At 42.0% G+C, this 24,586-nt stretch overlaps 2 protein-coding genes across 7 annotated transcripts; both read right to left on the bottom strand.

Moving 5' to 3' along the window:
• Positions 1 to 2,740: 2,740 nt before the first annotated feature.
• On the bottom strand, positions 2,741 to 19,287 carry LOC136947572 (inverted formin-2-like). Of its 6 annotated transcripts, XM_067241685.1 has the most exons (26): positions 19,154 to 19,277; positions 14,389 to 14,435; positions 14,045 to 14,190; positions 13,589 to 13,850; positions 12,811 to 12,926; positions 12,064 to 12,223; positions 11,829 to 11,862; positions 11,271 to 11,412; positions 10,911 to 11,043; positions 10,076 to 10,744; positions 9,724 to 9,866; positions 9,214 to 9,275; positions 8,934 to 9,036; positions 8,560 to 8,645; positions 8,330 to 8,430; positions 8,130 to 8,200; positions 7,849 to 7,956; positions 7,592 to 7,662; positions 7,369 to 7,492; positions 6,989 to 7,153; positions 6,216 to 6,318; positions 5,807 to 5,959; positions 5,172 to 5,696; positions 4,742 to 4,798; positions 3,554 to 3,581; positions 2,741 to 3,249 (listed from the first exon to the last, which is right to left on the bottom strand). In XM_067241685.1, exons 3-24 carry the CDS (start codon positions 14,168 to 14,170, stop codon positions 4,743 to 4,745), a joined length of 3,513 nt encoding a protein of 1,170 aa, XP_067097786.1. In that variant the 5' UTR covers positions 14,171 to 14,190; positions 14,389 to 14,435; positions 19,154 to 19,277; the 3' UTR covers positions 2,741 to 3,249; positions 3,554 to 3,581; position 4,742. The 6 variants fall into 6 exon arrangements, 5 of the variants coding, with proteins under 5 accessions (XP_067097786.1, XP_067097784.1, XP_067097783.1 ...); XM_067241683.1 differs by lacking the exon at positions 3,554 to 3,581 and having other exon boundaries at positions 14,389 to 14,509; positions 19,154 to 19,287; XM_067241682.1 differs by lacking the exon at positions 3,554 to 3,581.
• Positions 19,288 to 20,495: 1,208 nt separating this feature from the next.
• LOC136947846 (cdc42 effector protein 3-like) lies at positions 20,496 to 24,586 on the bottom strand. Its single transcript, XM_067242064.1, has 2 exons — positions 24,400 to 24,586; positions 20,496 to 22,853 (listed from the first exon to the last, which is right to left on the bottom strand). Exon 2 carries the CDS (start codon positions 22,755 to 22,757, stop codon positions 22,134 to 22,136), a length of 624 nt encoding a protein of 207 aa, XP_067098165.1. The 5' UTR covers positions 22,758 to 22,853; positions 24,400 to 24,586; the 3' UTR covers positions 20,496 to 22,133.

Raw genomic sequence — 24,586 nt, 5'->3', positions numbered from 1 at the left:
TAAATGTGTAACCAAAGACGGGTTTGCCTCTTATTGATGTCAGAGGCGAGACGAGCGAACGCAACTCTGTCTGACCAGTAGGCTATTTGTTTTCTAAGCCGTAAGCACTCAACTGATGATTTATAATCGAAACTATTGTTCCAAGTCAGATAGTTAATTATTTACACACAACTTGAACATGGGCTATTGGTAAGATAACTGAAGGCCAGACTCATTTTACAGTATTTGTCAATAATCTATTCTTCAAGCATGTCCATTGCCATAGAAATGTCAATAGACTAGATTTAGAAATAACCGTAACGATTTTATATTCAATATACAGGTTGGGATGATCACTGACTTCACCATCTGACTGGATTTTCATATATTTTGTATAATGTAGGTGTGAATACTGGTAAAGTGGGACAATGGGTAAAGTGGGACAATGGGTAAAGTGGGACAGTTAAGCTTTATAATTGTTATATTTACATGTAAATGTTTCCATTCATAAAAATTAACACTGAGCTCATCATAAGCAAGTATGCGATAAAAGAATATAGGTTACGTGGATATGACATCACTTCTGGGGGGTGTGGCTTATCATATTCAACAACATTACAGTGAATCACGATGGTAAGTAAAAAGACATAGCATTCTGAGGTAAATAATGTTAAGGCTATAAAAAATAAAAAACTTATGGATTGTTTGTAATTGTTACATATTTTGTTATGGGATGTAATGGTGAATACTTAAAAAAAAATATCATTAATATTAATCATCGACTTTCTATAAAAATTCGATTTTGACACTGTCCCAGTCAACCAATAGTGTATTGTTAAACTGGGACACGGTATTACTGGCAAACTGGGACAGCCATTTAAATAATTCTAATGGGGGAAATTTAGTTCCCTTCTTTTTTTTGGTCACAAAACAAAAAACAAAACAAACAAACAAAAAAGAAAGATGACCAGGGCATTTGTAAAGCCAAATTTTCTGATGAAAATGATCCCAAGAAGACAGAGGATTGGATCATGTGCATTGTTTGCGAGGACTGGTTCCATGAGATGTGTGGCAAGGAGAATGGCATCATTGAAGATGGGGAGGCATTCACTTGTACTGGCTGTTTTGACACGTAGACTAACCTACTATACAAAAAGCAGAAATTAAATTTTACCTGTGTGAAATTAGTTAGCCTATAAGATGATATGTTTATGAAGGTTCCTCTCTTTTTATATGTAAATGTATATGAAATAAATGAAACTAAATTAAATATTGCGGGCAGGCGAGGGGGTGAAACTGCTTTCCCTTAAAAAAGTGATGTTAATATTGTTATATTGTTGTTTATATTTTTATAGTGTCATTAGGCCTACACTTGAATAAGAATTTAATGTGTTTGAGTTGTGTCCCAGTTTGCCAAGAAAGGTGTCCCAGTTTGACAGTACCGCCTGGAAAAATGTGGTTTGGGGTCAATGTGTGTTTGAGGAAGAGTCATCCATCCTGTGTTTAATGTTTCTTTCTTTTTTATTCTGTATAGTACAGTACAGCTCTTAAGCTATTTAAAATGGTATCATATGAGGGGCTAAGACATTTGGATCATAATAAAAAATTGTGCAGAAGGTAAATGATCAGAAAGTGTCCCACTTTACCAGTATTCACCCTATGTATAATTAGCATACCTTTAAAGAGTCTTGTTGAGCATTTTAACCTATAATATTCAAATGTTTCAAATGTGCAGTAAACCAAAAACATTCAAAGAACCTCATGAGAAATAAATATCTCAAATAGTTTCAAATAAAGGCATACAAATTCAGGAAGGCTGCCATTTATTATCTTCATGACATATTTCTGTAGCTAATCAAACACCCTCAGTCTGCTGATTCACAACATCATGTGAAACATAATGAGACCGTTTACAAAGTCTCTGTGATAATGATCGTAAGACACAACATCAACAACTTTTATGACGACAGCATTGCTTTCCAGTGATTACCATCCCACTGAAGACATACTGTAGCAATTATGTGATGACAATCTGTACTGAGACTTCAAAGTGACTTTTCATTCTGAAATAAAAAGGGCAGTTGTAACAGGTAAGGGGAGTCAGATGGCTGAGCGCTGAGCGGTGAGGGAGTCGGGCTAGTAATCTGAAGGTTGCCAGTTCGATTCCTGGCCGTGTCAATTGACATTGTGTCCTTGGGCAAGGCACTTCACCCTACTTGCTTCGGGGGGAATGTCCCTGTACTTACTGTAAGTCGCTCTGGATAAGAGCGTCTGCTAAATGACTAAATGTAAATGTAACAGGTACAACTAAACTGTTTTTACCTCTTATAAAACCTAATAATCTTTTAGAAAATTGATCATGTTTTAAAGTGCATTTGTCACAACCTCCACTTAGGGCAGACATTATGTAGTTGGAGTCATGATATAGGCTAGCTTCTAGGAATAGGACAGGAGCAATACCATCTGACTTTATCACAACAGAGAACTAATTGTTGCTTTTTGGGGGCCATCACAGGTTGTGGCACTCATCAGTATCGAGCCAGCTACTGTACGCCATCGATAAGGTAGCTTTTCAACAGAGCAAATGAGCAGTATTTATACCAAGTGTGTTCAACCAATTCATCGCAGTTACATCTACATGAAAACTGCCAATTATAATACATTAAAAATCATGTGAACTTCTTATTCGTTCTTATTGAACATAAAAAGTCAGATGGCTGAGCGGTGAGGGAATCGGGCTAGTAATCCGAAGGTTGCCAGTTCGATTCCCGGTCATGCCAACTGACGTTGTGTCCTTGGGCAAGGCACTTCACCCTACTTGCCTCGAGGGTATGTCCCTGTACTTACTGTAAGTCGCTCTGGATAAGAGCGTCTGCTAAATGACTAAATGTAATGTAAATGTAAAAAACTTGAGGAAATCTTTATTTATATCCTATTACCTCATAAAACGACAAATTTAAGTGAACCCAACAGTGCCCTTTAAAATTACACAAAAATAAGGCACAATGTTCACATGCAGTTCATCTCAGTGAACAGTAAAACAACACATTGGCCTTTCATGAACAAAACAGTACCTAGTACAGGTAGGTAGGGCTAATCTACTGAAGCAGTCTCTCTTCTCCACAGCTGTGCTTGATATACTTATTTGCAAGTAATATATTGTACTGTATGTTGTATCTTTGATGCTGTATTTTCTGGCAAGCAGACCCAACTTCATTCCAATCAAAGGTCATTGTTTTCCTTTGCCCTTGCCCTTCTTCCTTGAATCCACTGTCAGAAAACACAAGAGATGATATCAATGCTGTTGAATCCAGACCACACGGAATAACTTCAATTTGGACTCATCATAGACAGGAAACAATTAGAAAGAACCCAATAGACCAAGACACCAAGGACACAAGTTGATAGGTGAAGCTTTGGGACTGCTGTGGGATTGTTGTGAGCAGTGTACAGTACATGAAAGGGAAAGTGAAAATGCGCCACAGGTATCCAGCAGTGATGTCATCTTCATGAGACAGACAGGGCTTTTTGATCATGCGATGGCATAGTCACCATTTCTATGACACTTACTTACCTATTGTACATGCTGGCATTACAGGCTACTGTAAAAGAAAATGATCAACCGTCAACAACTGTCCCTAGAATTCTGACTCCCCGGTTGGAACTATTGATGTAGATGGCCTTGTTTCCACTGTCAGGTGGTCACAATGGTTGGAGAGGAAGGTGGACTGAAGACTGAAATGATCCGTTTTAGTTTTTAACAGCTTTTTAACATGTTGTCTTCTATTGTCACAGCAAAGTAGAATAATGTAATTAAATGTGTGTTCTTTCAGACATCCTCTTTAACTGTCCCTTTAAACCCATATTTTGTATATATAGTGGTTGACCACCATGATCTTAGCATGTTCAACTATTCCAATACTACCCCAGAGATTGGTGCCCTGATCAAGCACTCAAATTTGCAATTGAGATTCATTTTATTTTAATGTCTGCCCTCATACAGTATTAAAACAGTTTGTCTGGTTCTATAAACCTTCAGTCTTACAAGGACGCCGGCACAGTAAAAAAACAAAAGGTAGCTAAATTCATTCGGTGATCGGTTGTTGTTGGGAGATTAGGCAGGGTCTGGCTGTGACCATGCAGCATTCGGTGGACCGTCTGTCATGAGATGTGAGACACGTATCACATCTCCCTGTGTAAGGTCAGCTCCCTGAACGAGGGGGGGGGGGGGGGGGCAATAATTTATATTCTAGCTTAAAGTTTCATAGTTTCATGTTTTACTTTCTAGTATGCATTTTCTGTTTTACATTTTATACATTATATGTAGCAGGGCCTACCTCAAGAATTTCAATGACTAGTGCTACCTTGTGTGATCTGTGCAAATGACCAATAAAATACTTTAACTTATTTGGATCCAGTGTTCACATATCATTACACATCCAGAAATAGATAACAGACACAACACACATTGAAGTTGGCCTCGGAAAGCACCCAGTAAGCACAGACAAACAGCATAGGACAGGCCTCCATAGCCAGCCATTTAGAACACAGAGAAGAGAAGCAATTACTTTGAAGGAGTGAATTTTTAAACTGTCATTCTTGATTATGGGGTTAGGGGGGGATTTGCAGAACGGACAGGACAACAAGCTGTAAGGAACTTGATTTACTGACAATCTTAAACTCAAGACGGAACCACAAATACAACCATGCACATGTGTTAGTTGATACTGTTTTTAGAGTCACCTGATTGGCTAGAACCTACCTCAGTGTAACACACACCCCTTTTTAGGGTTAGTGTGCTTGTTTCCAGTGACCATATCTGATTTTTAAGAAATGGAGAGAAGATACAAACTGATTTGCATGTACCTGCATTTATGCTTTTGCATGCGTATTCCTTGATACTTACTTCTGACTGCCAGAGCCCATGTGAGCTAATCATTAAAAAAAGTATGATCATTTGATGATCAAAGATGATAATCAATCCATTGGTTTTGTATACGGACTATTGAACGACAGACTTCAACTTTGCTATAACTTGTTACCGAGTAGTATTTCATAGATGCTTTGTTAACGACTGAGGGAAAACTGTCAAGCAAATAACATGCAGTACACTTTCAAAACTCATATCCTCGTATACATTAAGCTCCGTTGTTATTTCTGTGTAAAAATGCACTTTGCAGTCAAGACTTTACCTTTGTTCCTCGTCGTTCTCTGGGGCTGTGTCTCTCCAGAAGACCCTGTGGCGTCTGCCCCGTCCTTAGCGGAAGTAGGAACTGCTGGATCTAATTCCTCAAAGCCAGCTCCATCAGCCTCGGTCTCCCCAGTTGATTCTGGAGCTCTGTCCTTTGGATCATCCTCATCTGTCCTTGGGTTTTCTCTAGCGTCCTCAGCCTTGGAGTCCACTTCCATGTGCCGTCCACTCTCCAGGAGGATGAGGCAGGAATTCATCCCAGCATCGAGGTCTCCACTCTGGGAGAGATCTCCACCAGTGGCCTGGTCCTCTGTGGTGGAAGTCGTTGGGGTATGGAGGTCTTGAGGGCCAATGGTTTCTGGAGAATCCAATTTATGTACGTAGTCTGTGGGGCGGGCTGGTGCAGGTCCCCCTGCCTCTGGGCATTTGAGTGGCTGCGTTAGTTCATTGGGTGATGCTAATGATTCATCTTCATCCCCATCCGTTGAGATCACAGCTGAGGATCTCTCAAGATTTCCATGCGGCTCTGATGAAGAACAGAAATGCAGTTCTTTGCCATGTTTAGACCAAAGTCAATGCCATTATGGAGGATATACAATTACAGTGCAAACACATGCAGCTCGGCTGTCTTCTCACCAGGCTGGCTGCTGTCCACATTCTTGTCAACAGAGGGCAGGCAACCGCTGCCGGAACGAGGCCGGGTTTTCTTGAGCCGGTGTCCCTTCCTGATGTCAGCTAGCAGGTGGTCGATGATACAGCCCTCCTCCTGCACTGGGGGGGCTTTACGGACTGGGGGGGGGGGGGGGTAGTAGTAGTGGTGGAGGGGGGGAGTGACAAAACAGTACAAGAAATTTGACTAGTAGACCTTTGTTTACCTGACAATACAAATTTCATCTCAACCTCAACCAGCTTCAGGTCGAGATGTACTTTATGCAATGGATACATAGGGAAGGACTGTGTAGCCAGTGCCATTATTGGAGTTATTAGTACAGTGTACTGGTAGTGGTGTTTGTATTGGAGCGTTGGTCCTTCAGTGTTTACATACTTATCTTCCCGTTCTCCCCTCTAGGTCGTTTGGAATCCTGCTCCTGTTGTTGAATCCTCCTCTTCTCAGCCTTGACGGCTTGTTCTCTACGACTCTGATTGTCCTGAAGCAAACAATCATTTGAAGTCCTTAAAAAAAAGCGAGCATACTAGGAAAGGGTGGATCATTCTTAATAACGGCAATGTTAAAGATCCTGTAAAGCAAATTCCATTCCATTCTCAGTACATTATATACGTGTGAAATTAGTACCTGAAATCATGTGCAAAGCGCGAAAACTTTGTCGCAACGAAATGTGGAGTTAGACCGTTGAACAGTTTCTCTTCCGTTTTCAGCTCAGGTTTTGTATAGGCGAAGCCAAAACCCGACCGATCTACGTCACAGCGACCTATCTACGTCAGATCACAGATGGTTGCATTCTGTTACTCAGCTGGTACGATGCAAAGACAAAGTAATTAATAGATTAAACACTCAGAGACTGCAGGTAGGTCTGTTCTGACATCTGCACTTGATTTAGCTAAATTCGATAAATTCGAGGGGGCGGAGACTCAGCTCCTTCAGGCGACACGCCCCCCCAGTCTCAAGCAGAGAAGACTGCTGATTTTCTCACGATTTCAAAGCCTAATTTAACATACTTGTCGGTGGATGGGTAGTTAACAACACATTCTTCTGTGGTGTGATGAACTTAAAACTCATTTTCAATTCCACTTTACCGGATCTTTAACAGTAACCGTGTCCAAACAGATTTGGTTAAAAAACGGTTTCACTTGAGGCACCTTCATGGCTTTGATGAAGAGGTCCCGGAAGGACTTGACGGTGCTGAAGAGCTCCTCCAGTGAGAGATGAGAAGAGTCCTCACACAGGTACTGGGCAAGATATTCCTTCTGCTTGTTGACGGAGGCAAACAGTTCCTCCAGCTCACCACAAGCCTCCAGGTTTCCCTGCAACACATTCATTTTTGGGGGGTTATTTCGTCATCTGACAACCCACGAGTATGGGAGATGTGCTCCCTCCAGATTATATTGTAGGCATATACTTTAGATAGGTTCCTCTGGGTGATGAAAAAAAGCTACATCAGCCACAAAATACCCTTCCACCAGATTCAAAGCTTTTTAGAGCATTCACTGTCATTAATAACAAATACAAAGCTTCTAACCTGGATAGATGTCAGATACTGCAGCTTGATGTCCTCAACAGAAGAAGTTTCAACTTTTTTCTCTGAATCTTTCAGTCGTTTGATGAGTGAGCTCGCTTCTGACTGGCTGGACTCCAGATTAACTCTGAACATAAAAAGTAAGGATGAATGAAGAATGAATTGTAGCAAATGTACTCATAACATGGACAGGAAGGTCAATGATACAGTATGTTTTGCATATTACCCAGCAGCCCTTTCACAGATCTCTAGATCATCTGGAAGGCTCAGCAGGTCAGGATGGTTCTTCTCTGCCTCCTAAGAATACAGGTTAATCACACAGTACCAAAATAAAGATTTGATGAAGAACTACTATTTACTCAACTACTCCATTTATGTATTGACTAGTTGGAATTAAATTTCCGTTCAAATAATCCTAGAACTGACTAAACTGGAATGGTATCCTGGTTCTGCTCTACCTAGATCAAACAGTGCTGGTTTTACCTCCAATATGTGGTGGAGCAGAGTGATCCGGGACTTGTTAGCTTTGGTCTCAGTGAGCTTCAGCAAGGTGCTGATCTTAAAGCCCTCAGCATTCCCAGTGTGACTCCCCTAGAGAAGAGCGACAGGAGAAGGGATTCACAGGTATCAAGTGTGCGAGTGTCTATCCCCCCAGGGCTTGACAGTATTGGCAGACATGCTGGAGAAATTCTACGTTGGCAGTGTCTCGAGTTTTGGATTTGTGCGTGCGTAGACGTGCGTTCTGGTATGCGGCGTGAACGTACGTAGTTGAGGAAGTTCCCGACATCCAGAATCAGCTTGCAGAAGCTTGGGAGTAGAGTACTGACCCTCAAACCTGGGAGATGACAAAACTATACTGTAAAACGGATGACCCATTAAATAGTGATTTCCTGTACACGCAAGAGGAATTGCACCAAGTGTGGGGATGGGAGAGACGCAGTTACACAGTCCAACTTTCACTTACTCTCGCAGGCCTCGTACATCAGCTTAGCTTTGGGCTTCAGCATCTCCAACACAGACATGGTCTCCTCACACAGAAGCATACATTCGATCCTCAGAGGATAGCTAAAGTGAAACCCAGTCAACAATGGTCAGGGTTGAGGTTCGAATCTTTGGCCAGTATCTATACATAAGTGTGTGAATTCTATATATGCCAAGGCACCATTTCATGTGTACCGTTATAGAGGGCCTTACCACGGCACAGCTAGAAGCTTGAGGTAAAACTGGTCAACACCAGCGAGCTTCTCTGGCTCTCCTTGGTACGACTTGAGATTGTCAATCTAAGAAGTGGGTCACATGGGAGGAGGGTAGAGGGAAATATGAGCATGGACAACACTATACCATCTTTCTAACTTGACTAACAGAACTGAGCTCACACATTCATGTTTCCATCCAAATGAAAAAGGAATTGGATTTGGCAACTTGTTGTTTGGCCCTGAAATCTACTTCAACCCTCTTGAAAATAACATGAGGTAACCAGTTAACATTCCTGTACTAGGCGAAAGTTCAAATGTGTTACATTTGAAACCTTTTGAAACCTCCTACAAAAGTCGGCATTTGCCTCATACCTCATGTTTCTCTGGCAGGAGCTTTTGCAACTGTTTCAGCACCTCAACATCAAACTTAGAACGGTCCCCATTTTGGACCATGGCCATAAAGTCCCCATGAGAGCTGAAAGGAGATATGCAATTCATGTCAAAATCAATATCTTCCTGCACTTGACCTTTGGGCTGCATTTCAATGGTCTGAAGAGTTTTCTCCTACTTATTTCACAACTCGGAGAGGACTCCACTTAGACCATGCATGCCGGATGCATCCATGGTACTGTACGTTTGGGTGAAAACTCACCATCTGAATTGCTTTAAGAAGATGTTCAGGTTGAGATTTTTCTTGGCATCGATGAAAGAAATCTGTGGAAGGATAAGAGGATGTTGATTCAGCAAACAGAGGATGTGAGAGGATGACTTGTTTGGTGGACAAGATTTAGTTGAGTGAACAATGAGGGTAGATGCCCATATTCACCAGTAGCACATGACATGCAATGCAATCCGAATGCAATAATAATAATTTAATGTACCAATGATAATGTAATGTTCATACCCACCCCTAACATGTTTCTCCATTGCATATTTTGCTCTCTGTACACACTGTCATTTCTAACCTTAGATTCGCATTACTTTACACACATGCTATTCTTTTGCATTTCATTGGCTTTGTACCTGTACTCTGCACAATACCAATAACGTTAAATCTAATCTAATCCATTTGAAGAACTAGGAGAGAAATGAGCTCAGACAAAACAACAACAAAAATAACACATAATAGCAGTGGAGCAGAGTAGTGGGTTGCTCTGTATACCTCTTTGGGCTCCCGTTTCACCTGGCTGGTGGCGGTCCCTGGGCTTTTAGTGTCAGTGACCGGCAGGCAGAAAAGCTCCTCTATGCTGGAGTAGTCTGGCTCCAGAAGGTCTGATTGAACTGATGTCCACATGGATTGGCTTTCTATTTGTGTAAATACAGTACGTGTGTGTTGGAGAAGATAGGTGTGTGTGTATGGGTGGGGTGGGGGGGGGGGGGGGGAGTGCATTAGAAGACAATGAATATAGTATTTTTTTTGCATGTCCTCCAAACTCATGTAATTTCTGTAAAGTATTATTCACAGTAATAAATGGACACACCACAAGACCAGATCCCACAGTGAGGTCGCTTACCAAACACCACTCTGGAAGGCAGCTTCTGCCAATTAAGCTTCTTCATGCGGAGTGTTGGATAGCGGCCAGGTTTTGGAAGAGCAGCTGGTGAGTAGTACGACCTTCCCAATGACTGCACGCTCTGGGCCACGATCACATCTCCGCTACCCGGTGGTGGCGGTGGGGGGGGTGGAGGGCCCATCCCAGGCAGGGGTGGAGGAGGTGGAGGGCCCATCCCTGGTAGGGGTGGAGGAGGTGGAGGGGGTGGAGGGCCCATCCCTGGTAGGGGTGGAGGAGGGGGAGGAGGTGGAGGGCCCATCCCTGGTAGGGGTGGAGGAGGTGGAGGGCCCATCCCTGGTAGGGGTGGAGGAGGTGGAGGGGGTGGAGGGCCCATCCCTGGTAGGGGTGGAGGAGGAGGGGGAGCAGGTGGTGGGGCCATTGGACAGGCACCTGGAAGAGGAGGGGGTGGCAGCGGGAGAGGCATCCCAGGTATGGGAGGTGGAGGTGGAGGCGGGGGTGAGACCACAGGGGCAATGGCTTTGGCAACAATCTCTGATTGGTCCACGGTGCTGTCAATCAGGTTTACTTGGACCGCCTTGTTGGTGGCCTTGGGCCTGGGATTGGCTGAGCTCTGCTGAGCCTTGGAGTGGAGCAGGCGCTCCATCAGACGTTCACTGGAGTCCACCTGAGCTGCAGAATGCAGACAGACATACAGTCACATATCATACATTATTATAAACCATGGAGTAAAACGATCAAGAACGATTCATTGTGGTTGTCATTGTAAAAAATTTAATAAATACATCTACCAGACAACACACAGTACAGTAATGATCTTTCCCAAGCAGATGCTCACCGTCCTGGGCCAGCAGGGTGGCACGATCAGCCAGGGCCTCCAGGACCAGCCAGAGGTCACCCCTCTCAGGCCCCACCAGCAGCAGGGCCTGCAGGATGGAGAGGAGCTGAACAGAGGCTGGGGAGCTGCTCACCTGGGGGAGGAGAGAGAAGAGAGAAGAGAGGAGGGAGAAGAGAGAAGAGGGGGAGAAGAGAGGGAAAAGCCTGAGAAATGGGTGTGATCATTCCTCCCGCACCAATCACTTGATCTGTGTCAAAGTAAAGGTAGGTGCCAGCACATATATGACTCGTTTTGGTTTCGGACTTTTTTATTTTATTTCGGAGACGGCAAGCGAGCCCGGGGTCTCGATCCCAAGCTCACTTTGGTGAAGAGCATCGTGAAGACCTCCTGGTGACTGCCCATGTCGATGCCCCCGTACACCCTCTTCATCTCCTCCTCATCGTCCGCCATGGTCTCCTCAAAGGTCTCACACTGGACATCAAGATCCACGTCCTCTGTGTCTCTGCAACATGTGCACATATACAGTCACATGTTCACCCTGCTGAGCTGCAGTATTCTCACAGCCCACGTGCACAAGCAGATCAAAATACAAAAAAGTTCAGTTTAACCCTTGTGTTATCTTCCATCAGTCATTGTGACCCACCGTCGTATTGCGACAAATTTACCGCATACAAAAACAAAGTAAAACATTTTATTTTAACCTTTGGGCTATCTCAGACCCCCCACATTGCGAAGGTTAAAAGAAAATTATTTTTATTTGTTTTTGTATTGGGTAAAATTGGGTAAACACAACGATGGTTCGTTATGAACCTTTGGGTCATGTGACCCGAAGGCAGCACAAGGGTTAAAAGAACATTATTTGGATGTGCTGGATCAATTGTAGAATGGATGTAGAATAGACATACTCTGCGGCAATACCTTAGTTTGGGCAGTAAATCCAGTAACTGTAACCCTACAAAAAGTATAGGAAGAAGTTAACACAAATTAGAAATATTTAGTATTCCGCTGTGGTCCTATGTAAATTAAAGAGGTCAATTCTGCTTGTACTATTTGGCTATATAGTATATAATGGAATGACATGAACACTGACAATAGACAGTATACAGTTTGTGTCTCCATCGTGTTTGGCCGACAGCTCAAAAGTAGCAGTTACCGATGAACTCGTTGCGAAGCTTGACCCTCTTCCTCAGGTCGTCCACGCCAAAAATGAGACAGTTGACCACGCTCACGAGGGTGACCATGTAGGGAACGTTGTCCGTTCCGTGGAGCTCGTTCATGACGACACTGAAGCGGTACTGCTGCATCTTCACGCCCTGAGAGAGGAAGGGGCGACAGAGGTGACCGCGGCTCGCCTGCCTTTGTGACGTTTACATTTTAGTCATTGAGCAGACGCTCTTACCTGCCGCTCTTACCTGACTCACCTGCCTTTGTGACATGGTTCTTGATTTTACTAAACATGCCACAGCTAAATGTATAGGATAATTACACAAATGACATCCAATGCAATGCTTTCTTTTGGCACTAGGGGGCATCCAATACAAATACTCCATTTCTCAAATCTAGCTGAGGGCAACAAACCCTCAACTTCTTTATATCTGTGTCCCTTTTCTGCTGATGTCAGTCAAAGAAGGCAACACAAAGTTAATAAAAGCAGGATGAGTATACATTCATTCTCCTTCCCTGCTTAACAGGGATCCAATGACGAGGACAGGTCCAAACACTAGAGAACAGGTCCCAACAGACCCCAACACTACAGAACTCGTTTCTTTAGAGAAACATGGGTTTATTAGTGATAAATGATCCTCCAGGCCAACTTTATCGTAGAAGGTTCAGAGATTCATTAAAAGGACAGGAGGAGACACTGTAATTTCAGAGCATCAAGACAAAACAGTGGCCTTACTTTGTAGTACTCAAGGGCATCCAGTGCTAGGTGGTGACCTTGAGGGCTGAAGAGACTGAGGGCTGCCAGCAACTCAAACACCTGCATCTTCACCATGGTGTTGGAAGTGTCCAGGGCTGTCCATTAAAACCAAGACAAATCAATCATTTATTCGATTAATTATGTGTTCATTTAGCAGACACTGGTCAATTTTAAGGAGGGGATTTGAACCTCTGACCTCTATCTGCAGTCAAATGATCTACATTTGCATTTGTACATTTAGTAATTTAGCAGACGTTCTGATCCAGAGCGACTTACAGTAATTCCAGGGACATCCCCCCAAGGCAAGTAGGGTGAAGTGCCTTGCCCAAGGACACAACGTCATTGTGCACAGCCAGAAATCAAACCGGCAACCTTCTGATTAAAAGCCCGATCCCATAACCGCTCAGCCATCTGACCCCCCCCCCCCACCTAACCACTGAGCTATAACTGTTCCATTTTATGAGATCAATAATAATTATGTCACATGGCAATATAAGTCCTACTCCAACATATACTGAATGTCATACCGTTAGGTTAATTGTCAGATGTGTTACATGGGCCATGCAACACACTCGAACCACCACTTGCTTGGTCTCCCTAGCTAGGCTCCATCCTAACACCTATCCTTACCCCCTTACCCACGGGAACACCAATCCTTATCCTCTAACCGCACAGCTACCTTGTGGTGATCCCCTTGCCGAGCATGCCTGCTAGCTCCATACAGCAGTTTTTGAGTCCTCACTCATCGTGAGCTCACCTTGCGACAGGGTCCTGACGTAGCGCTTGTTGTCCAGTATGAAGTGCAAGCCAGCTGACGAGTTCATCACGGCCCTGACGCAAGCCACGCAGGTGAGCTGGAGGAGGGCGTCGGCGATGCGGGCGCAGCCGCGGCCTGACAGCCTCTCCAGGGCCTCCATCAGCAGGTCCAGCCCCTTGAGCTCCAGAAACTGGACCATCCAGTCCTGGTCGCTGCCCTCAAGACGACGTCGTAGGCCGGAGTAGTTGACCACGGTCGGGACCTGGTAGGAGTGGGATTAGTTTCTCAATTCATGTGAGAAAGAACAGTTTCCTAGGATTTAGGAATCTCCAACGAGATGGAGACTTAAAAGTAGGGCGTGGGGAGTAGGTAGTAGTAGGTTAGGTAATTCAACACCTGGCAGTTTCCTCCTAAAATCCCAGAAAAAAAGTAAGATGATCCTGCCCTGGGCCGTACCTGTAACAGTCGTATGCATAGCTCTGGGTCTGCATTCTCCAGGTTGGCCTCTAGGTGGGCGTCAGGATCCTGAGGGCTGCTGGTCAGGTGCTCCTTCAAAGCCCCCCACTTCCCCTTGGCTGCCATGGTGACAGAGTAGGGGGAAACTGTAAAGGAAAGACAGGATACAGCTGTTTAGTTATGCTGTTCAACACACATTGTTACACCACACTTTACACAATAAAAGTGTAAAGACAATTAAAAAAAAAACAAATCAATGCAGTGCAAAAACAATTAAATCAATAGAAATCCAAGGCCAAAAGACAGATGGACTAGATGTTTACTAATCTGTATTAAAAACACACCAGCTTTATTGTAAGTTGTTGTTGATGGAGTTGTTGATGGACTTTCACTGAACGTGTAAGAAGATAGTTACTTGCGGTTAGAACAAAAGTGGCTGATGAACTTCCTCTGACCTCAGATAGCCTGGAATAAAAGGAAAAAACAACATCTTGTTTTGAACTTCACTCTTAAAGTGATATGATATCACATTTCACATTGGTTTTGTGAGATAAACCAAGAACAGTGGGGTAAAAATCCCTTTGAGGTTTGATTTCTACTCCTTTAGAATAATACTAAGGGGCAAACAAGTCGACTCTCAGACAACAAGCTCAGATATCCATCACGAGACGCCCGTCTCCTCTGCTGAGGTTGTCAGTTCTGACACCAGATGATGCAACTGGAGATGTGTGGCATCAGACAGAAAGGCACCCTGGAATGCCACATGGAAGGAGCTCCAATGGAGTAAAGGGAGAGGGGAGACACTTAATTATAGTGAAGAGAAGGTCTCTGTTCCCTCAACCTCAATCAGAACTTGATCAATATTGTTTCTATAAGGTGCCATAACCCTAAGGTCATATTTACTCAATACGAAAGAGCATTAGAGGAGAGAGACAAACTCAGAAAATAACAGAACCAATATCACATACTATACAAAGTAGCGTAAGGAGATACCGTTAGATGAAAGGTAATTTCAGTGTTTCATTGTCACCTTTAACAAAAATGATGTTGAATATACAAACTTTTAGAAATGTGAGAAGCGACATTAATCATCGACAGTACATGAGTGTGTGTCTACACAGCCAGGCTTCATTTGACCCTTTTTTTATCTTAATGAATGTTGAGTATAACAACATTGACCAATCATGCAACCTTTTGCAGTAAGGATTTTTGTATTTGACTTTTAATTTAATTTACCGGAAAATGTATAGCTGGAATTAACAGTGTTTTGTTTTACCTTGGATATGGGTGTTTCAAAAATAAAGTGAAGTCTGGCCACAAGACTATAAGCAAACTGTTCCTTTAATGTACAGTTCCTGAGTCTGCAGTTCATGCTTATCTTTGCTGAGTTCACACAACTTTGTACACTGATTTCAGTGCTTAGGTCTGTGGATATAAAAAGTATATCTGAATTGGAGTCAGTCAGATATTCATGAATGACAGCTTTGTCAATATAAAAGCCACGCAGCACATACTGGGTGAACGAGTCAATCGCGACCCCTGCCAGGCGAGGACAGAGAGTGAGCTTGTCAGCTGTATAGGCCTGTCAGGAAACAAAAACCAACCACACTGTTTGCATTCTCTCTCTCTCTCTCTCTCTCTCTCTTCTCTCTCTCTCTCATCTCTCTCTCTCTCTCTCTCTCTCTCTCTCTCTCTCTCTCTCTCTCTCTCTCTCTCTCTCTCTCTCGTCTCTCTCTCTCTATCTCTCTCGTCTCTCTCTCTCTCTCTCTCTTCTCTCTCTCTCTCTCTCTCATCTTCTCTCTCTCTCTCTCTCTCGCTCTCTCTCTCTCGCTCTCTCTCGCTCTCGCTCTCTCGCTCTCTCGCTCTCTCGCTCTCTCGCTCTCTCTCGCTCTCTCTCGCTCTCTCTCGCTCTCGTTCTCTTCTCTCGCTCTCTCTCCCTGCTTATTCCTTTTCTTTGTCCCGCTACCTGGATGAGTATTTGGTCTGGCAGACAGAGCAAAGATTGACTAATCATGATCCCAGACAGCCATTTTGCTCAACTTCATGCACAAATGACAAATAGCAGCTTTTATCAAATACGAATTGAATGTGATATCTTTTACTTAAAGTTAAGTTGGCGCTTCCCATGAGGGTAGTTGATGAGTGTGCTTTTACTGTCCTGAGATGAAAGCAATTCTCTAAGTCATGTGGGGTATTTCTCAATTGGAGCCCAGAATGTTTGTGTACGTGTGTGTGTGCCTGTGTGTGTGCTTCTGGGTGTCTCTGCATGTGAGAAAAAATTGCTAAAGGCTCACAACACCACGCCACAACAATCCCAATTCTTGCAGTTGCTATAGTGATGGAAGTTGGAACATCTCCTAAAAGTTCTAATTGATTGGAATTTCATTCCATTCCAAATGGTGGGAATCATGTCCTGTCAAAATATATGGTAGAAAATCTGTCCTAACCCGATGAAAATGGTTAAAAGCATGCCTGGTATCAGTGATTGGGCCTCCTTTAAAAGGCCAAGCACTATACGACCAGCATGGTTTCAATGGGTGGGGTCCACATTGCAGAAGCCTCAAAGCATGGAATGTCTGCCCACACAGTCAAATCCTGCAAAGGAAACGTGACTGTATTACTGTACATTTGACTCATCCTTTTTGGGATACTTAAAATACTTAGGTTATCCGTTTCCGTGTTTGCCTAAAACTGGAGCAATCAGTACTAGTCTAATACAAACTCATTCCTTTACATAATGTACCAGGCAAGTGAAAACAATGATAAGTTGGAAAGAATTGTTTAAGAAGAATTAAATTAAGTTACTGACAAATGAAACTATTGAACATAGTCATTTGTATGTTTTGGGAAATTGTCTTGGTAGCAAATAAAAGTGTTAAGACACTTCAGGATAACTAGGGTAGCCTAACAATGCCTCATACCAGTGTTAGACAGTATAGCTCACTCCTCCATGTCTGCTTCAGTGCCCAGCTGAAGACACAGTGACGTGGTATCACTTGTGTTGTGGCTTCAACATTGAGGTCAAGTTTAGTTTTAATCAGACTTTCCATCTGGAATGAACAGGCTACGTTTTTCCATCCACACATCCACTAATAGGAGATTTGCAAGATAAGTTGTCTTTTTGTCTTATTGCTGGTGACTGCCTTCTGTATGGTAGAAGGACGGGAAATCAAAGTGTTTTAGGTAGCCAATCACATGCTTATTGCCAGTGTTGGCCTATGGGAAATAGCTTCATCATGTGACATTATGAGCTCATTGGAAGTGAATGACCCTAGTCTTTGCTGACTCAAACTATTATGTTGTGACATTTTGCATCACATTGACAGCACAAGGCCCGTGTTTTGAGAACATGTTACCATAGATACAGGAATCTCATGTCTAAAATTAGAATATTATTTTGATCATATTTGATAAGCATGACTTTATAAAGAATAAAGATCCATTTTAATTCGCCAGGAATGGGGCAGAGAGGCAGAAATATTTTTAGGCAAGTGATGTTCAGCTTTGTTAGCTAAAAAAGTTATTATTCCCTTCATCTGCATCACATACTTCACTCGTTTCCTAAATTAGCTTTACCTTAAATTTGTACTCATTGACCAGTTATATTTCAGAATATAATCCTCACCTCAATGTTGCATACTACACACTGCATTAAGTTCAGCTACACTGGTTATTTGTTCCTGAGGGCAGATAACACATTTGGGTGAAAATGTAAAAGTGTAAAGCATGGTATTCCTAGAGCAGTAAGCATTTTGGCATTCCAGTAAAAGTCAAGAATGTTTATGTAATATTGTACTATGAATTTAGCCAATGTTCCTTTTAAAAGACAGATCATCAACATTGCAAGCAACCTTGTAGGGTTATGAGAAAAAATGATCAAAACGTTTCTGCCTTTAATCCCAAATTGACTGTTCATTAAACTCTAATGACTCCTTCTGAATGTCCAACTGTCAATTTCACTGCATTGTAATTTATCCTTCTAGATTGGTAAGCACATTCTCTCTTGAGACAGGTGCATCAACTTGTGGAAACACACCCAGTGATAAAGCTTCTCCATACCAACACAAAGCTATATTTCCAATTAGTTACATTTGCAACTCTACACTGACTAAACAATCCAGCTCATTGTCAACAATAAACAATGTCCGGGGTATCAGTCATCATTTGACCTTTTGATCCGTAGGGTAAATTATCTACATACCGTGCAGTATATTTGATGATTGCGGCTCGAAGATCAAAATAGTTGAGATAAATTACATTTACATTTAGTAATTTAGAAGACGCTCTTATCCAGAGCGACTTACAGTAAATACGGGGACATTCCCCCGAGGCAAGTAGGGTGAAGTGCCTTGCACAAGGACACAACGTCATGTGGCATGGCCTGGAATCGAACCAGCGACCTTCTGGTAACTAGCCCGATTCTCTAACCGCTCAGCCACCTGACTCCCTCAATGCCATCTGACTCCCTAAATGAAATACAATTACACCAAATAAATTTAAGTGACGTCTTTAAATCACATTAGTGTATCGACACCCTCCCTAAGCAAAACATGCCAGCTTCGTTGTGTTTAAATCATGTAGCCGACTGTGAAATGTATGGCTTTGTAGTGCATAGTCTCTTCCACCTTAAAGCCTGCTGTTGGTAGGCTAAAATACAACGCCAAAGGCAATCCTTGCGAAGTTTACCAGGCTATTTACATAATCCTCACACCCATTTGTTCCACTTAAAATACAAGAACATCAACATCGTGCTGATTAGATGCACGCCTTGGAAAGATAGACTACTTTAGCAAGAAATATTGTGGGAACACCGAACTGCTAAGTATGATTAATTTAGTGAATGGAGTTTAGAGTACTTTGTAGCCTACATTATGGAAATACTAGCCTATACTTTGAAGATGTCGTTGCAGAAAAGTGCACATCACTTCGAAAAGATGTCTTCAAATGTAAAAATTAAAAGGAACGAAAAATTACAATTTGATCCAAACTGCGTCGCAAAGGGGAATTTTGTTTGATGGAGAATTGTCCAGTAGGCTATTTGGTCAATACAAACAAGAAAACGACAGCGAAATTGAATTTTTAGCAGTTCTAAAACTGTATACTTCTTACCTTGTTGTCTCGAAAAAACACGTCCAAAATGATGAGAAACAGCTTTAGTTCGTCCCTGTGCGCACACCACTTGGAATGAAAACAGACGAAAAACTTTGTCTCGACATTTTCTGTGCCACTCTGTTCATGTCCAGTTCACGCGCTGCTGGATTGGGCGTGACAGAAATCTGTAACGATAAAATACGCCCCGTGCCTTGGCAACACATGTGCTTACAGATGTTGTAATGGTATGGTAGCTGTGTTTATTGATCCAAAATCCTAAATAACAAATTGTCGATACATCGACCATTTCCTTTCCCAAGTTTTTCCATCAATGTACAGTCAAGTGACACATTTTATAACTACAGTGAGATCCGTTTTTTGATTCGTGCACTTTAAAATCCTCACATCGCGCAAATGAGAACAGGCATTTCAAAACAAGCTCATTGTGTGCACCGATGCAGGCCATAACCTTCATACCAGTCATGTCATGCATGTCTTCTCACCTTTATTATCAACACTTTTTTGGGAACTGCTACCCAACCCAAGATTACAATGCCTTCCATTCACATCCACCATTGTTATATGAGACTCTAGTAGGCCATATTCCATAGGTCGCCATAGTAAATGTTTTTAATATGGCATCAGGATTTAAGATTTATGAATAGTAGAATATATCTTTTATTTTTTCTTTGCTACATAATTATTTTATGTATATGACTGTGAATTTCACAATAACATACAACATTGGACTGTATTGAAAAATGTCTGCCACTTTGATTCAATCTAAACTGATTTTGCCACCACATGTAAGTGTACTGACTGACTCATGTTCACTATGCACTGAAGCTCACACCTGCAAACCACACTGATGACTGGCCTCCTATCTGCTTCAAATCTTCCATTGTTCCTACAGGGTGACATATTGGAATTTAATTTCAAACAACAAAGCCGACACAATAAGACTGAATTACACATACAGTACCACAGTACTGGTGGACTATGTCTCCCCTTTGTTATTGTTCTGTCTATGAATGGATGGGAAGTCTGTTTACAAAGGAATTAATCAGTTTGATTGTGCGACAAAAGCAGGACCAGCATTAGCATTCTCGACTCCTTAAAAAACAAGAATCTTAAGTATTTTATAGCGACATGTACTATTTGTGGGTGGACATGTGCTATGTCCTGCATCATCCTACATGTTTATACTAGTATTAGGCAAATTCCTTCCACCCCTGAATCTGTTACATGATAGGAAAGGTTAGAATGTGTTCTCTTTTTATGTGACAAATGTGGTAAAAGAAAAGAGGCATCTCAATGGAAAGTAACAAGGACGGATGCATTTTGTTTGTACCAAGTGGAAAATTTATTTTGAAGACCATTTTTGTAGGTCCTTTATAAACTAATGGAGAAAGAGTCTTTTTGAAAGGAGAGCTGTCAGAAACAGATCAAGAGATCAGAGTGGGAATAAACAGTGGGAGGAAGATTCAGATGTGTGTGTGTGTGTGTGTTTGTGTGCAAGCATGTGTATGTGTGCCAGAGACAAAAAGCTATTTCATATTTACTCACAGATGCAGTCCACAATCAATGGCACAGTTGTACCAAAGTTCTATTGTGAGGTTTGGAGTGGAGGGTAAAAAAATTAAAAGTTGTGTTGAAATGTGAGACAATAGAATTCTACTCCAAAATGTGATCAAGAAGAAACATGATCCATAATTTACAATAATACAACAAGCCCTTCCATAACTTGTTTTGTAAGTTTGTAAGTAAATGTCAAAAAAGATCAGTTAAAAACCTTGAAGTGAAGGATTTTGATTTACATTGATATCTTCACTGACATCTTGTTGTTTAATAGTGAAGTCTACCTTGCTACACTTTGTGTTCACCATATATAGCCAGTGAAAACAATGATACGACAATAAGTTAAAAAAGAAACTTGATTCCGAAACTTTATATTTTCTTACACAATTTATAAAAGTTTGTTGGTGAAAAAACATAGCACTTTGCACATGCTGTATGTTTTGCCACCAGAAGGTGGCAATATTGTCTGCATGTGGTGACAGAAAAAGGCATGACACTTAAGTATTGTATGCTCATTATTTCACATTTAGTTAAAAGGGTTGTCGAGAAAAAGATCAGTAGTAGTGAATTAATGCAAGCAAAACTAGAAGTCTTCCTAATATGAAGAAATCCCCACATTCATGTTTCTATAGTTTTCCTTCAAAGCACAATGGAGAAAATAATTGCTAACTAACTTCTTTCAAGACCGTCTTCACCTGAGATTTATATTGACTGTATGAACCATGTCTAACATAACTAGCATAACTACAGTGGTTTATTGTCCAAGTTAGCTTTCACTGCTTGCTTAAGCAATCACGTGAGATACCTCACAGTGACCTATAAAATGAATTGACAACATATTCATCTATATGTTCACTGTCACTGGAAGTGTTACAGTATAACTGTTGGCAACCAAAGTCTTTGTGTTTTTTTGTGTGTTTAAAATAAACAATGTCCTACATGAATCATGAGTCACAGTTACCTCCAACCTGATGCAATGATATCCCAGTACAATAGTGTATGTTAGCCTGTATTTTCAGAACAAAATAGCCAACTGCTTTCACAATAAGGTTTTACTGACAAGTGTTGGTCATAAACGTTTGTCACACACACAGCTCTGTCTCATAGTTGAGTGTCTGGAATTTTGTGACACACACAGTTTCTGTGTCTGTCCCACACTATGTGATATCACAGCTGTTCTCAAATACCATGAGTCAAGTGAAGTAAAGTCTAATATGTTCCTGTTGCTCTCACTTCTCGGAAAATGAGGACTTCAAGTAGAAGGACTAGCGATGCATTTCTACTTATAGTAGCCTAAGAACATAGGTTCACATTAGCGTCCTTCGACAAATCTAGATTTTGTTCATATATACAGGTTGGTGCTTAGAAAATACCTTAACATGAAATCCCATCTGCTAGAATTCCCACCGAGCCTAAAGTGTCACTGGTGGAGCCTGTCCATCACATGTAGCACATCCTCCAGAATAGAAGGCCCCAAGTCAAGGTCCAAGACAAAGCATGGATCTTCTTCCACTAAGGGGGCCTCCACCAGGGAACATGGGATGTGGGTGGAGCCCCCATCCAATTTTGAAACCCCCAGCTGCATTGTCAAACCTGCATTTCTCCCTTCCGTCTGTGCTGGCATGGACTGCTCTTGTCTAAGATCATCACATTCCACCACCTCTATGGTATCGAGCAAAGGCAGAGAATGGCACTTTTTGTGTTTGCGACCTTGGGAGAGGGAACTGGGCTTGGTTATGGCCTGTGCCTTCCTCTCTTCCGGACTCAGGAGGCGAGGGGGCTTGGGGGGAGGTGGGGGGGACCCGTTGGGGGTGGCGGTCTGGAAGAGGTCCTGGTGGCTCTGGGAGCTGCGGAGGATTAGGCTGCCGCTCCTCTGGAGGGCCGAGAGGTCACCGATAGCCTCACCCCTGGCGTCCAGACCGATGTGAGAGAGGTGGCGGAAGTCGCCCAATGGCAGGCTGATCATGTTGACGGACAGGCGCTTCTGCTTGCGGGTAGAGCGCAAGGTGGCAGACTTGAAGTACATGGCGGTCTTCAGAGGCATCTTGGACACTGTCTCCGTGTGTGTGTGTGATGATTTTAAGGAAGACGTTTGAAAGGCTGGGTCAGACGAAAGGAAATGGTTGTTGAACTTTGGTAGCTGTGGAAAGAAAGAACAAACGTTACAAAAAGAATAATACTATCATTCACATTTAATGTTTAATGTTAACATAGAACAATTCCATTCTACGCTCCCATGTTCATAGGTATTTCACAGATTTTTCCTAAATGTTTATGACATCACTGACATTTTTAAAATTGCATTCCAGTTTAAGATGGATGCCTTGTCATGGCTATACGTTACTTTTTTTTAACCTGGAGCCATGACAATTTAAACAAACACATTGGAATTAGACTATTATTATGGATCTTAAGAAGCCTTGCATGACTTCTGGTCAAATCAGTAAGGATTTACAACCTGATAATCAATTTGCTATTCGTCAGAACTAAAACAGACACAGTAGTTTGTTAATGATTGTGAGAACATTGTATTGGAATTGTGTGTAATTTCAAATAGCATAGCAGATGTTCTTTTTTTTGCTTTTTCATGTGCCTGCTTGAATTAGAAAGCGACTGCATTCGTTAAGTTCCACTCCCAGGTCTTTTGCATGCAATATGTTGCAATCGAGACTTGTTCTAACTGGAAGTAATGCAATATACCTTTGCAAATTGAAACTTTTTACTGTCCTCAGTGCTGTGCGTTATATCACAAGAGAAGAGACAATACCTCTCCTCTGAGGTCAATTGTTGTTGTATTTATGACCAGAGGAAAACGTGATACAGAAACAGATTTTTCCTAAGTGGCCTAAAACATGAATGTTATCTTTTTCTATTATCATCTTAAAAAAAACACCTCATGAACATTTCGGTTTGCAGTTATGCTGCTGTCAGGAAAATGTGCATTTTCTTTTCTGAAAAAATACATACTTTTCCAGAAATGGCTCATTCTAAACAGAGTATTCACTATCTGACGATATATGCACCTAATTAAATATGTGTCATAACTAAAATAAGTATGATTCTAGGTGACATACATTAGTAGGGTGCCTTTACATAACATCAAATTGACAGTGGTTTTGAATGGTTTTGACTTTAGGGAGTGTAATCAAAAGCAATGAATAAATACAGTTTGGCACCAAACAAATGCTTTAAAACACACACACAAACTTTCAGACAAACAGTATGAACCAGGGTTTTGCGTGTCCTTTCACAATTCTTCCTGATATGTAGATATCTGATAGTTGACCCAGCAGCATTCCTTTCTCAGTCTGTAAGGCTTACAGGTGGATTATTATACATCGAGCTGAGGACATCGAGTATGTCACAGACATACTATCCCTGGTAAAGGTCGTTGACACAATGCACAAACAGGAATACAATCCAATGATGGAACTGCTATTCCGTTTCCAAACATTGATGAGGTTTATCAAGTAAATATATAGACATGATTAGAAGCTAATTTGATAAATCGACACCTCTTTGACTTTGTAGCATAAGCCATCGAAGCCCTGACATTGGTCAAAGAGAAAGTAAAATGGGCAGATGAAAACCAAAATTCAAACATAAATCAAAGTTCAAATTATGTGTGGGTAGATAATTGCTCAAGCTCTGAGCTCAGACAGTGAGAAGGCACTTTTCAGGCTCACCTGTGTGGCAAGTAGAAGCCCGTTCTCCTTTGAATGGTTTGTTTAGTCCATTGGCGTGACTGGAGCAAGACTTGTCTTGTAGTGTAGAGGTTGAAAGACTAGCTCCTCAGACAGTGTGCATTTCTGCTACCTCAAATCTGAAACACTGAAGAGGGCTACCTTGTCACACACGTGTAATGAAACAGAC

Source organism: Osmerus mordax, chromosome 8, assembly GCF_038355195.1.
Source record: "Osmerus mordax isolate fOsmMor3 chromosome 8, fOsmMor3.pri, whole genome shotgun sequence".
NCBI classification, from domain to species: domain Eukaryota; kingdom Metazoa; phylum Chordata; class Actinopteri; order Osmeriformes; family Osmeridae; genus Osmerus; species Osmerus mordax.
Note: the sequence above shows the minus strand (reverse complement) of the source record. Positions and strands in the feature narration are given on the sequence as shown.

What these genes read in the sequence shown, in the direction of transcription:
- LOC136947846 (XM_067242064.1), bottom strand. Translation starts at nt 22,757, where the DNA reads ATGCCTCTGAAGACCGCCATGTACTTCAAGTCTGCCACCTTGCGCTCT.
- LOC136947572 (XM_067241683.1), bottom strand. Translation starts at nt 14,170, where the DNA reads ATGGCAGCCAAGGGGAAGTGGGGGGCTTTGAAGGAGCACCTGACCAGC. An exon ending in GATTTACTGCCCAAACTAAG is followed by an intron (nt 11,413 to 11,828) that starts GTATTGCCGCAG and finishes CACATGTTGCAG; the next exon opens with AGACACAGAGGACGTGGATC. An exon ending in TTCTTAAAGCAATTCAGATG is followed by an intron (nt 9,037 to 9,213) that starts GTGAGTTTTCAC and finishes ATCTCCTTTCAG; the next exon opens with CTCTCATGGGGACTTTATGG.